Source organism: Melitaea cinxia, chromosome 18 (genome assembly GCF_905220565.1).
Source record: "Melitaea cinxia chromosome 18, ilMelCinx1.1, whole genome shotgun sequence".
In the NCBI taxonomy this organism is placed as follows: domain Eukaryota; kingdom Metazoa; phylum Arthropoda; class Insecta; order Lepidoptera; family Nymphalidae; genus Melitaea; species Melitaea cinxia.
This window is the reverse complement of record NC_059411.1, coordinates 7,909,438-7,923,730: the sequence shown is the minus strand read 5'-3', so window position 1 is coordinate 7,923,730 and position 14,293 is coordinate 7,909,438. Positions and strand designations below refer to the sequence as shown.

The window sequence follows — 14,293 nt, the reverse complement described above, 5'->3', positions numbered from 1 at the left end:
TTGTATTTGTAGAAATATTTGTTTCTAGTCTAAATGTGTTATCTCCCCTCCATGCCTTAAAGAGTCATGTGAAACCGTCGGGGTCTGTTGTTATTACAAACCACTGATAGGAACTATTACTACGGAAATTATACGCCACCTCGCTATGGAACTTAGCGAGAACTTATTCCACCATGCTAGTGAATTAAGTTTCCAATCCTCCTTTAGCTTTTGTTTAGCAGTCGGATTTTTATAACCTTATACAATTATATTCTAATTTCCTTTTTTTATATAACTAGGTCGGTAAACTTATTAAACGTAGCTTATAGACGTTTGCAACACCAAAAGCATCGCAAGCGCGTTGCCGACCCCATCCCCAATCCCCCTCAGGAGCTCTGGTCACCTTACTCACCAACAGGAACACAACACTGCTTGAAAACAGTATTATTTATCTGTGATCTTCTGTAAGATCGAGGTACTACCCCAGTCAGGCTGCTCGATATTTTGTGCCCTACCTCAGTTAATAGCTACCTTAATAACAATGGATAAGCATTTCAACACCCAATTTACTAAAATTATTATTTAATACTCGCCATCATTTAGATTTTGAAATTGATGATGATGATTGATGTGAAATTGATAAAATGAGCTTAACCCTAAAAAATTAAACTAGTTAAATTAGTCAGAAGGCTAAAAGACAACTCATACATCATTCGTTTATATTATCTAATATCCAATCCATGTAGTTCGCAACTCTAGTATATACTCCAGGGTATCCGCCCACGCCGCAACGTTTAGAACCATACGACACAATCCCTCGTTGCACGTATCTAACCCCCACCCTAGTCTTCCCGGGATACATCAGAGGTCCACCGGAGTCCCCTCCACAGGAATCCTTGTCTGGCTCTCCTCCTGCACACAATTGCGAATCGAATATTTGTGGTGACCTGAGAAAAAAAAAACAAAATTAGGACTATAAATAACATTTTTAAATGATTTTAAGATATATATTAATAGATATTAAATAAATGGTTAAACAGTTATTTATTTCATTTCATCATCATTGCTATTTTCTTTCTTTATATTGTTAATTTAACTAACACAAAGAATTGTTTGTGTTGAACTCATATTTGCACACTGAAAAAATCGGTAGAATATGTTGATTACATACTTAAATTTGACACCTGTATACCTTATTCTGGCAAATAAATAAAAATAAATGACTACGCCAAGACATACAAGGAAACAGACATGATATCGAGTGATAACAAAACCAAATAGATTTTTATTAAATAGATTTGGAAAAACCTTCAATTTTCCCAAACCTTTACTTCATTGTTAAGTGTTATATTGTAAATTTATAAAAAAAAGAAATAGTAAATTTTAAAAATATATATTTGTAAGACATACCCACTGTAGATTTCTTGACATTCTCTGTTAGTGATGATAGGCAGATCTACACTGAGAAGTACTGACGACTGCAGACCATCTTCTGTGGCTCCCCAACCGGCCACGACACCTTGCATTCCCTCAAGTTTTTCTGATTGAAGTTCTGGAGTCGTTGGTAAACAAATTGGTTTCATTGTTTCTGTTAAAATATAAGAATAAATTATAAAGAAAGCTATTAAATACGCATAAAGATAGCTAATAAACCGACAATTAAGGATTTTTTAAAATGTTATAGCGTAGTGGTAGTCTTCAGCGTGCCTGAATTACAAATAAAACCACCTCCCTATATTTGCCGCCTAAGTTGCAAGCAATTCTGCAAACACCAATGTTTAAAAATTCAACTGCTGGACAAAGGCGTCTTTCTCCATACATATAGGAGAACAATTACACGTGATACACAAATTACCCTATATGGATGAAGAGGGCTATGTCCAGTAATGGGATGTTAACGGCTGAATACATGCCTACACAAATTCGGCTTCGTATCTTATGTCTTTTTTCCATCAAACTCTTAATTGGAACATTGCCGCTTGATTTTAGCAGGAGCTCGCACATACTGTAACAGTGCACAACCGCATCTTTGACCGACAAAAACGCATAGAGACATAATTATGTTGCCTAATTGTTCAAACATACGTGCAATTCTTTGTGTCCTATTTTAGCAATGGTAATGAATGCACAAAAAGTAGCAATGAATCGTAAGTTGATACTGTGAGATTATAAGATCTATGCCGACGCAGTGTTCAAGTGGATTAAATATGGACAGTTAATTTATAATGTAACAAAAAAAAATGTTTTTTATTTTCAAGTCAAATATTTTTCTATTATTGAAACCAAAAATCCCTTAACATTTCAAATCGGTCTCTTTCTTCTTAGTTGATAAACTACAAACTTTTGATTTCAACACATTTGACAGATGAAGGTGATGGTAAAAAAGAAAATGTGTCATAAACTTTTGTCCGTCGGACACCACTGTAGTCAGATCTATTTATACATTAGATCAATATATAGCAGATAGCCTAGATAGATTTATGATCAACCAGCAAAACAGGCCCTTAACATTCATACCTAGTGTAAAGTCAGCTGGTTTTGCAAGGCGTATGAGAGCTATGTCGTCAGCCAATACTTGCGGTGTGTAGCCTGGGTGGGCGATAATGTTGTCGATCTGCTCTTTCTAAAATTATATATGAGATATAATAGTATAATATATAACACACAGAATGCCATGAAATATAATGAAATATTAATATAACAAAAATGTATGCAGTAGATACCTACATACCTATTAAACGAATCATACTGTTTTATTTGTACAAAAACATAAAACACTGTCGTTTTAAGCGTGTCTGTGTACCACATTTTTGTTAAAGGATACGCAAAAATATCTAACTAATATTATTAAATAATTAATATTTTTACCACTAGTGCCATGCCTTAGTGCCATAACGAAGGTATTGCATGCAACATATAATAATGAAAATCGATTCTTCGTACAAGTACTAAATATCATGACAATAAACTACTTTTATATTAAAATATTATGAAATAAAACTCACAGTATAACTACTATTATAATGTACGAACCCGTATTCGTGGCGCACAAAACAATTCTCCTTCAACTCTCTCACAATCTGGATCTTTTCTCACGTCCCATTCTCCAAGGATCACATTCTTTAGCTTAAGGCTGGAGCCCAAGAAAGAGACACAGTGTGCTGCAGTCAGGACGTACCACTTATTGATAAGCGTACCACCACAACTTAATTTTGTACCCCGAGCTGAAACAGTAGTATTTATGATTATTGTCAATTTAAAGAGTAAATTTTGCCAAATATGAATATACATTTACTCTTACAATCAGAAATACCATTTAAAAAAATTCCATAAGTATAAATAATAATATATATATATATATATTATTATTATAGTAAGTATAGTAATAATAATGTTAGGAATTTTAGTCATATTTTAATATTAATTTATACGGTTCGTTCGTGCTATTTGACAATAAAAAATTTAACTCTATTTAATACATAATATTAGACATAATTATATTAAACAGAAGTGTAGAAATAATTTGGGTTTAAAAAAAATTGTGATAACGTTTCATAATCATAAAAATAAATTTTTCTTTACAGAGCAACATTTTATTTTTTGTTTCCATAATCTATATATTACATATATTGAAATTGTTTGCTTGAAAGCTGCTTGTAATGGTGGTTGTGGTGCAGCACACAAGTAACTAAAATATCTATTTGTAAGTAAAGTTAACGAAATGTTCCACATTTAATACTATTTCCTTATATTACATGGTTGCTGATTAAATTTTCTTTTTTATACGCCTGCTGCATTTTCGGCACCGAGCACCAAAACTTAAAATCCATAAGCTCAGCATAAGCGTACTATATCATCGCTTAAAATATTTTTCACTGATTGTTTTGTGGGTTCTAATCTACCTCTCTATCGTACCAATCTATAGTACCAATGTCATCAAAATATATTTTCATGACATTACAAATTCTACGTGGTCATTGATTGAATAGCCCGTTGGCGCAGTTTGTAGTGGCAATGCTTTCTGTTCCGCGGGTTGCGGGTTCGATTCCAGCCTGAGCCTAGGTGTAATATTTGTATTTATATATTTACATGTGATTTATTTCTATGTCTATTTATCAAAAAAAACATAGTTATAACAGTCGGCTGTTACCTGTAACACAAGCATTAAATTGCTTATCATACGAACAAACGACCGTGTGTATGTTATAAGATATTTATTTATTTATTATTGATAAATTGTAGTATATTATTTTATCCTGTATATTTATTTAAAACTCCTCATCCATAAAAATATGTACTTTACCTGAATCGTAAGATATAAGGACCATCCAAGGCATTTCAAACAATCTTGTCCTGTTGCCTCCAAAAATTCTTTCGCCCTCGACTGGTCCACATTGAGTCGGTAATAGATTAAAATTTCGATGGTTTCTTACATCTGGTAGTTTTTTATTGGCATTAATATTAGCACTTCCATTGTTATCGTTGCCACTTGCCGTATTGTATTCGGGATCTTTAGAATAAGGACTATCGTTATAATATTTTGTTTCATCGTCATCAATGTCGGTTCGGCTGTCGTCTGTACGATCACAGCATACCTGAAATAAATAAAATTATTTCAATAAATAATAATTGTTAATGAATACTATTAGTAATTAAAGCACTACAATCCATAAAGTAGTAAGGTTATTTGTTTAAATAGTTCAGGTAAATCCAGTTGGTCATCCTTGAAGCAATGTATTTTAAAACATGTTTTCTAAAGATCTCCACAATGCAACGTAAATAAACTGATAATTAATTTTTAATGATTTTTGAACACAAAGTCATTATCTTGAAACGTATAGACAAACCAGTTTAGATTATGATTTCCTGAACTTCATCTAATCTTTACGTGTCTACTATATTTAGTTAAATATAAAAAAACAACATCAGCGACCCAAAAGAATCAGAATGAAAGAAATAAAACACACTATAACAGTATAGTGCGTTTTATTTTTTTTCATTCGGCAATTCTGTATAAACGCGCCGCGATATAGGTACACCTGTATGGACTAATTGGACTATACTACTATTTTGTGCAAGCAAGGATTCATCAAATCATTACACGACCGCCAAAGCAACGGAAAAAAGAACGGATCTATAACCGCTATGGCAAGGGGACGTCAGTTAAAAAAACATTTTATATCCCGAAAATATGTTTAAAATGCACTAATAATGATTATGAATATTTTGATACCTATATCCTTTACTTACTAAGGGTTCGTCATTTTCGAAACCGCATCCCAAACTACGCAGTTTCTTTCTCATATAACTTGGCAGAGGATTCCCGGCTCTTCTCATTTCACGGACCAAGCTGGGGCATTTGGATAGGGCATTACAGGTTCCTGGGCGATGGCCCGCATAGCAACTTTCTCCATGGTATGCTGAAAAGCGGTATAAATTTAATAAATACATATATATTATGTAACTACATATATTTAACTATCCCGTTGGCACAGTTTGTAGCGACCCTGCTTTCTGCGTCGGGGGTTGTGGGTTCGATTTCCACCCAAGTCTGGGTGTAATATATATTTATTTATACATATGTATTATATATAAGTATATTTATCCATAAAATTTTATGGAGCAGCCCGACTGGGGTAGTGCCTCGACCTTACAGAAGATCACAGCAAAATAATACTGTTTTCAAGCACTATTGTGTTCCTGTTGGTGAGTAAGGTGACCAGAGCTCCTGGGGGGGATTGGGGATTGGGTCGGCAACGCGCTTGCGATGCTTCTGGTGTTGCAGGCGTCTATAAGCTACGGTAATCGCTTACCATCAGGTGAGCCGTACGCTTGTTTGCCGACCTAGTGACATAAAAAAAAAAAAAAATAAAATAAAATAATGTAGCTATACCAGTCAGTTGGTACTTATAACACAAGCATTAAGTTGCTTACTTTATGAACAGACGACCGTATTGTGTAGAGATATATATATATATATCATTATCATTTCAGCCTATTGCAGTCCACTGCTAGACATAGTCCTCCACAAGTTCGTGCCAAAAATGGCGCGAACTCACGTGTGTTGCCCATAGTCACCACACTGGGCAGGCGGGTTGGTTAACAAACCAAAAACTTGGCTTTGTGAATTTTTCATATGAATTTTGAGGTTATGTGAAAAAAGTGTCGAAAATTCGATTCTTCAAGATAAATCTCAGAATTTTCCTAGTCGTTAAAGATATTTGAAATACCTAAATAGTATAATGTTAAATTAATTGTTAGTAAATATTTTGTTATTATAATATATTTATAATTTAATACTATACGTCTTTTTTACATAAAATATAGGCTTGATGAGGATCGTGGAAAACCAAGATGTTTGGCATTAACTTGGGTAGCTTTCGTCAAGTTCTTCGATAGGCTGAAGTGAGTAAGTCAGTAACATAACAGAATATTGAAAAGGTTGGTTGGTTATTGGTTGTCTAAAGCCTGGGGTGTGTCTGGGGTGTCTTTAGCAAATTAATAGGAATTCATTAAATTTATTAAGATAAAATATATTAAACACCACTCCCTGATTTTTTTCAAACGTTAATCTAATTTAATTAACTCACGTTTTGTGTGCAGTACTCGTAAACACATGATGCAATGTTACAGAAACACATGGAACCTATTTATAGAATATACCATAATAGCTAAAAATATTCTAAAACAATCATTATTTATTGTTATAAAATATTGTTTTAATTATTTTGTTATTTGTTTAAAATATCTGTAATACATTATATATTTAACCAGTTTACTAGATTATAATTTAATGTGGTTTTCGCATTGTGGTCTAAGAAACAACATCCGAGAAACACGATCAGTAAACAATATGAAAAATATTGTAGTAATTGTGTGTATATTTTTAAACTCTAATCAATGTTTATTTCATACATTAGTTTTAAGTACACTCATAGTTGGCAGTCTGCCAGCGATAGTTAACGTACGAGATGCCAAGTAAAATATTTTATATCTATACTAATATTATAAAGCTGAAGAGTTTGTTTGTTTGTTTGTTTGTTTGAACGCGCTAATCTCAGAAACTACTGGTCCGATTTGAAAAATTCTTTTTATGTTAGATAGCCCATTTATCGAGGAAGGTTACAGGCTATATATCATCACGATAAGACTAAAAGAAGCGGAGCATCAATGATGAATGTTTCAAAATCAGGGTAACTTTTTCCTATTGAGAGCTTCAGCTGCGTGCGCTGTGAAAACAGTTAAAGTTTCGCAAAAAACATGTATGACAGAATTGATCCTCCTTAAAAGTTCTAAAAAAGTCCGCGACAGCATATATCTATCTTTTAAGGTTGGCTCACTATAACCTTTTTAATGCAAACCAAGTTTGTTCTAAAATAATGCATTATTTGCGAAGATGTTTTTATAAACATGATATTAATCCTTATCTAAATAAATACGTCATTCATCACAAGTATTTAATTTAAAACATAATAGCCTTTTACATAATTCGATTTCAATGAGTATCTCAGGAGATACCGCAATTTTAAAATAACATCGCAGCAAAATAATGAACAAGTACCTATTGCGCGCGCCTCTGTTCCACGCGGACGAAGTCGCGCGCAGAAGCTATACCTAATAAAAATTAGACACAGATGTTTGAATTACTTAAAGAATACAGGTTTTTACTAGCTCCAATATACGAACAAAATTCTTTGGGCACGCGTGGTGCCTGTATTTCCTGGTCATAAGATGGTAAATTCAAACTTGACGTTCTAGCTTTACATGAAAAATTGTGTGCACCGTCAAACCCTTTGATTTGACAAGTCGCAGAGCCACGATATTATCTATTTCGAAATGTCGAGCTGTATTTAGGACCAAATCCTATTTATTGCACATGTCTTGAAATGCACGTTTTGCATGCCACACTGCGACACATTCTCTGACGATCCGTTCTTTTCATTTTCATAGTTACTATTGTTATTTTAATCATCATTTCACGTACCGTACCGTAGTCTCTAATTTTTGTCTGTCTGATTTTTATGGGAACCGATTTTTATGGGATAGTCATTAGTATACAAAAAAAGGTTGGGGGGCAAAAAATAGGCTCCTTTTTATCCCGAAATTTCCGCTAAATCGGGGGTTTACGCGGGAAAAACCATGTTTACCGTGTCCGAGTACCTAACGCCCAGATAGATATAATATACCCAAACATTTTTTATTAAATACGACAATTTTTTGGGATCAAATCTTTTGTTTAGATAATTGTGTTGAATTTTTACGGGACAATCATTAGAAGATATAGAGATATAGTGATGAAGTATAACCTTCAACTACTTTCCTTAATTATATAAATAATTATATAACTATATATTTTATTTTATTAATTATTTAGAAAAATTATATATGTAGTTAACGGGAAGTGCTTATAATATGCTTTAGAGATAATTACTTCAAGATTCAAAACTCGATCCAATAAATTACATCTACCGATAATACCGCTGATTTACCTTGATGTAACCGTAAGTAATAGGTAAACGTAACTAAATAACGATATTCAAATAGAAACGGGTATTCTTAACAAATTGTCATTGTTTTTAATCTATTGATCGAAAAAATGCATAGTTTTTTATTTACATAATTTATTTATACTTACAGCTGTCTATCGAAACAAAAGCAATAACAAAACACAGCAAACACATAAGCATCATTATGTATTATTTTAACACAAACTAATACATTTTAAAAACACACTACAATCACATGTCAGTTTCAAACCGACAAAAGAAGTATACTGATATCAATTAAATCGCTTTAATTAATTTTATTTTATTAACAATGACGTCACTGAGCAGTGACATGAGTCGACTGTGTAAAAGAATTATAACTGGCGCCAATATATCCGAGCGATGATCGCAGCAACTCTTGTCAATAAAATGACGTTCAGACCATAATGACCGGCATGTTTGTAAACGAGTTTTTATTTTATCTAATAGTGATTACTTCGAGCGAAATCTTCAAATCAATTGCGTCGTTAATGTCAAAATTAAATAAATGAATGTTAATTGCATGCGGGGAGCAACTGTAGGTACAGTTCCGATACCAGTTATCTGGGGAAACACATCGTACCGTGAGAGGTTTATTTAACATACAATGATGCCGCAACGGTTGCGTCCTTTTGTTTACAATAACTGACTCGTATTAGACATGCTCATAGACGTAGAAATTTATATATAAATTCAGAATCTCTAATGACTCACATTGTTTGTCAAGTTATAGGTTTTTTGAGTTCTACTTCTTGGCGCGTTAGGGAAAAATGATGAGAGTAAATTTTTAAGACGTTCGCGCACAACGTCACAACCGACACCCTGAAGTTAGTCAATGTAAGAAACTTGTAAAGTATGACTTCTTACGTGCGTACATAAGTACAAACACATTTTTTTTAATTAAAATGTATATTTATGTTTATAGTTGAATAAGTTTAATAATAAGTTTAATAGAGGGTAGATTACAATACCACGGTTGTCATTGTTCTCGTATTTTGATTTGCATTATTAAATAAATAAGCAGTTATAAAGGTGTAAAAAGTGCAAAATATATACGATCAGTGCAAATACAGACTGAACTATATGTAGTACTCGGTGAATAAACTTAAAAAACTGTGTAATAGTGAAAGGTTATGTGTCATTGAAAGTAGCTTCAAAAATAAATTGTAAAGTTAACTCAGTGCAAAATATTACTGTCTTTTGTATTAAAATAAAGATATAAATCGAACAAAACATAAAAAAGTGTCTACAAAGACAATTATTTAAGTAATAGGACGTTATTACAGTCATAACAGTACTGGCCAAGACATCTATTGCCGTTAGTAGCAATTATAACTCCGGGCTACATATCGAGGGCGCTAGAGGGTGCTACATATAGCATAAAAACATGGAAGAAATAAAAATGATGTTAATCAATATGCAGCAAGAAAATAGGGAAACAAAATCTGAGATGTTGGCAATGAAAGAAGATATAACAACAACCATTATAAATAATTTAAATGAAAAATTTACATATTTAGAGACAAAACAGAATCTTTTGGAAACTAAACTTCAACAACAAAATACAGCAATAAAGAACTTCGACAGATATTTGCGACGAAAAAATCTGATTTTGTTTGGTGTAGAGGAACAGGAAAAATCATACCATGACTTAGAAAAGACAGTTATCGAATTTATAAATGAATACTTTAACCTCCAGTATAATAATTGCAGTATAGAAGATGTCAGAAGATTGGGAAAAAAGAAAGACGCGATTAGACCCATAAAAATTACTTTCACTACAATGGGTTTAAAAATAAACATCTTGAGAAATAAGAAACTTCTGAAAAATACGCCATTCTACTTCAAAGAAGACTACCCATTAGATATCCTAAATAAGCGTAAAGAGTTATTAGTTCAATTAAAAAAAGAAAAACAACTTGGCCATAAGGCCTACATCAGATATGACAAACTAATTGTATTAAAGATAAAGATCAACAAGTCCTTCATAGACAACCAAATAAAAGATATCTATCTGAATCTCCGGAGACAATACATGTTAAAAACAAATTGCAAAATCAAAAGAAAAAAGAAACAAATAAAAACAATAAAGTCTCAAGCATTAAAGATTTTATTATTCAGAAGCCAAATCAAGTTTATAATCACGTCATCAACCCTCAAGATCAGCATGAGAACGTCACACAAGTCAATAAGCAATGAAAATTACAAAATTCCCCTCCAACTCCACGTCTCCCATTACGGTTGGTCACCGCGGGAGAGTCCGACCATAACCCCCCAGAAAAACTTACCAGTAACAGACATTCTAAAAATTATCTATTACACATAGCAACATATAACGTGAGTTTATCAAGCCGTCTGATAGAATGAACTTTTTGGAAAATACAGAATATGACATAATCGGCATTTCGCATCGGCGGTCAGACGTGTAGGCACATCAATCCATTAATATGACAACTATTAAGTCTGGGGGAGGCCTTCACCCTCGATTAAGAGGGGTTCTTGCATGAATGCATTAACTAAATAAGTAGATATAATTTAGAAATTTTGAATTTGGTTTTTTTTGAAGTTTTGAATTTAATTTTTACAATAAATCTTTAAAAATTAATAAATTTTGAAAAATTATAAAATAAAAAAAAAATTATGAATTTTATTTTTTAGATTTTATTATAATTTTCAATGTCAATTATCAAATTTATCAAATTTTCAATGCAATGTATTAACCATACTTTAGTTACATAATTATATTACAAATGGGAAATGATTTTGGTAAATAATATGTTTTAAATATGATTTATTAATTATTATTGTTTTTAATATTTCAAATTGTTTTTACATTAATTTAATTTTCACATGAAATTTTTTAATTTCATTTGATTTTATTGATTTTGTTGATTGTTTTTGTTTTATATTGAAATACATTGAAATACATTGAAATACATTGAAATTGTGTAGCTAACATTTTATTTGATTTAATTGAATAATTTCACTTGATTTAATTAGATTTAATTATTTTTTTTATTTGATATTTGTACTTGGGTATATTACTGTTTGATTTAATTTCAATTAATAGTGTGTTATAATTCTTATTTTTACTTGCATAAAAAAAAAATAAATAAAAGAAAAATAAAGGTTTCTAGGTTTTGTGAAATCAAGTATATATATGTTTAAATTTATTGTATTTGCGTCTAAAATTCGCAAGAAATAAAAGGCTTTTTTATTTTTATTTATTTTATAGTTGAATAAGTAGATACGTTCGTATCTAAATGTAAATTTATCCGAAATGATGATTTTTTTCAAAGTATCTACTAAAGAATAACATTTATGAACATTCTATGAACTACAAAGTAATTAAGACAAATCAAATCATCATCAAATATATCACATTTAAAGTTGTGTGTAAGATGACGCCACCACCGAATTCCTAATATTAAATTATTTAACCCTAATATTTAAAAAAATAGTATTCAAAGAATTGTTGAATTACGACACGTTTGCGTAACCTATGGAAAAAAAAATCTCATAAAACATGGACAAATGCAGACCAAATTCTGATACCGAGTTATAAGAGTCTACGAGATCTCTTATGCTCTCATAACTCGGTATGAGAATTTGGTCTGCATTTGTCCATCTTTTATGATATTTTTTCCATATTATACTCTTAAATGCAACTGACTAAAGCAATAGCAGTCGCAAGTTCGATTCCCACACAAGACGAATATATGTATAAGTATTACAAATGTTTGTTCTGTTCTGTAAGTTCGTGCTTGTATGTTGTATATGTTTCCGGACCTCCGACGCAGGATTCACGTCATACTAGAGGCCGTTGAGGGTAAAGTGTATATTGAATTACTATTATTGGAATTTGTTGCCCTCAAGGTTCACGTTTTATGATAAAACATCATAATGCGTATATTGTGATAGCAAACGGGCTATCGAACTCATTAACAGAGATTTTATACAAATGAATACGAGCAGAACAAGTACCAAAAATGTGTAAAAGACTAAACAGTTATCATTTAATTTCTTTTTATTTAAGTTCGTCGATTTCAGAAAAGAAACATATCAGCATATACTTACTACTATTTTGTTTGATATTTAAAAAAACTATATTTTTTTTTAATTTATTTACAATCGCGGTGTATATTAACAATTACATTGTAAAATTAAAGAATTGTAAGAGCTAATTTTGATTTTCTCTGCATTTAGTTCCTGTACCTTCAACTGCGAGATATTTAAAATATTACAATTATCTTTCCTCAACAGACTATGGACACGAGACTAGATTACTTAATGTTACTATACTTTAGCCTAATTTATTGCAACAGGAGGAAAAGTTACCTACAGTAGAACGTTATCTTACGCACAACACACAAGGTATTGTATACAAAGATAAAATAGCTTCCTTAATTTTAACAAACACGTAACGGAACTCTTTACTTGAGATCAGTATTGTAAAGCTGTGAATGTTTGGTAGTTTTAGTAGTAGAACCCGATCCTGCTAGACACGGCGTTTTCGGGATTGTTCAGAGGTGAGTCGGGCAGTCCCCATGGAGGAAAAGTCTAGCCTTTTCACCGTCGCCAGCCTGTCGCTGGAGGGATGAAGATCCGGGACCCTCCAATTAAAGCGATTGAAGGCTCCAGCAGGGGTTTGGTCGGCATTGCACCCTCAAGTGCTGAAGCAGTTATACGGACCAGGAATGTCTACCCGGGTTTCCTGGATATCACCCGTAAATGGGTTCCGGTGCGATACAAAAAAAAGGTAGTTTTCCAGTCAGGCTGTACCAGATTTTACGCCAGATATTTCCAACTGCGCCCTACCTCGAAACTGAAACAATTTATCAATTCATCGTCATAAATAGTACATCATATGACTACACAATATGTGTGTACTATATGCAGAATCATATTTAAAACTGTACACAGCGCCACGTCATGTAGACAGCACCATAACCGATCCGGGACCGAACTGGGTTGTAACCGATGAAACCGAACCCGCTTCTTGTATCCATGTATTGACTAATTTTTAATAATCAGGTTCTTTTTCTGATGAAAGAAGATTTTAATATTAAAATTACTAGAGTATAATAGTTTTAGTTGGTCGTTTTTTTTTGACGTGACAACGTCTAATAAATCGATCAACGCAAGCTGCAAGCACGAAAAAGGATGACATTGTACGCTTCTTCCATTTGATTAACCTATGAGTCCGAGGAGCTGTTTTGTTCTGACGTTATCACGTTAAACTATCGTCCGTAAACCAATTTTACAGACAACCAATTTATTTATTTATTTATTTATTTGATAGAAAACGAACAATATTTTATTCCAAAACTAATACAATAAAATAAACCCTAAAATTAAAATCATTAAAAAACATTGCTTTTAGTTCCTTTCCAATCCTTTATGATGACCATGAACCTTAGGTACTTATATAATTTTATACATGCTTAAAGCAATTAACGAATAAGTAAAAAAACAACTAAAGGCAATCCAACTAAATTGATAAGTAAAAAAGGCAAAGTACACGTAGTTTAGCAAATGTACGTTTGGTAGTAAGTAAGTAAAGTAAGTTTTTTTTTAATCCATTGATTAAAAAAAAGATACGCTAATAAGACGCACTTAAAAAAAACCTACGCGAGTATCGAATACTTGTCTTAAGAAATACTGTTTATTAGTATATAATACATCCACGCAATAATTTTCTATTCGATTTAAGCGCGTGTAGTTACCTAACAATACATCTATATATAACTACTAGCTGACCTGGCGAACTTCGTATCACCTTATTTTTT

The 14,293-nt window shown here is 32.2% G+C and overlaps 2 protein-coding genes across 2 annotated transcripts; one reads left to right on the top strand and one right to left on the bottom strand.

Annotated features, from left to right (window-relative positions):
* Positions 1 to 684: 684 nt before the first annotated feature.
* On the bottom strand, positions 685 to 6,597 carry LOC123662507 (CLIP domain-containing serine protease 2-like). Its single transcript, XM_045597350.1, has 7 exons — positions 6,570 to 6,597; positions 5,230 to 5,399; positions 4,283 to 4,574; positions 3,013 to 3,203; positions 2,497 to 2,602; positions 1,390 to 1,567; positions 685 to 926 (listed from the first exon to the last, which is right to left on the bottom strand). Exons 1-7 carry the CDS (start codon positions 6,595 to 6,597, stop codon positions 689 to 691), a joined length of 1,203 nt encoding a protein of 400 aa, XP_045453306.1. The 3' UTR covers positions 685 to 688.
* A 3,294-nt stretch (positions 6,598 to 9,891) lies between these two features.
* Positions 9,892 to 10,830, top strand: LOC123662503. Its single transcript, XM_045597345.1, has one exon. The coding sequence runs from the start codon at positions 9,892 to 9,894 to the stop codon at positions 10,828 to 10,830; it is 939 nt and encodes a 312-aa protein (XP_045453301.1).
* The last annotated feature ends 3,463 nt before the right edge of the window (positions 10,831 to 14,293 follow it).

Bases quoted from the DNA above. Each gene is read 5' to 3' on its own strand.
- LOC123662507 (XM_045597350.1), bottom strand. From the start codon at position 6,597: ATGTGTTTACGAGTACTGCACACAAAAC. The intron at 4,575-5,229 runs GTAAGTAAAGGA...TATTTATTTCAG, and splicing joins TCGAAAATGACGAACCCTTA to GTATGCTGTGATCGTACAGA. The intron at 1,568-2,496 runs GTATGAATGTTA...ATATTTTAACAG, and splicing joins ACCAGCTGACTTTACACTAG to AAACAATGAAACCAATTTGT.
- LOC123662503 (XM_045597345.1), top strand. From the start codon at position 9,892: ATGGAAGAAATAAAAATGATGTTAATCAATATGCAGCAAGAAAATAGG.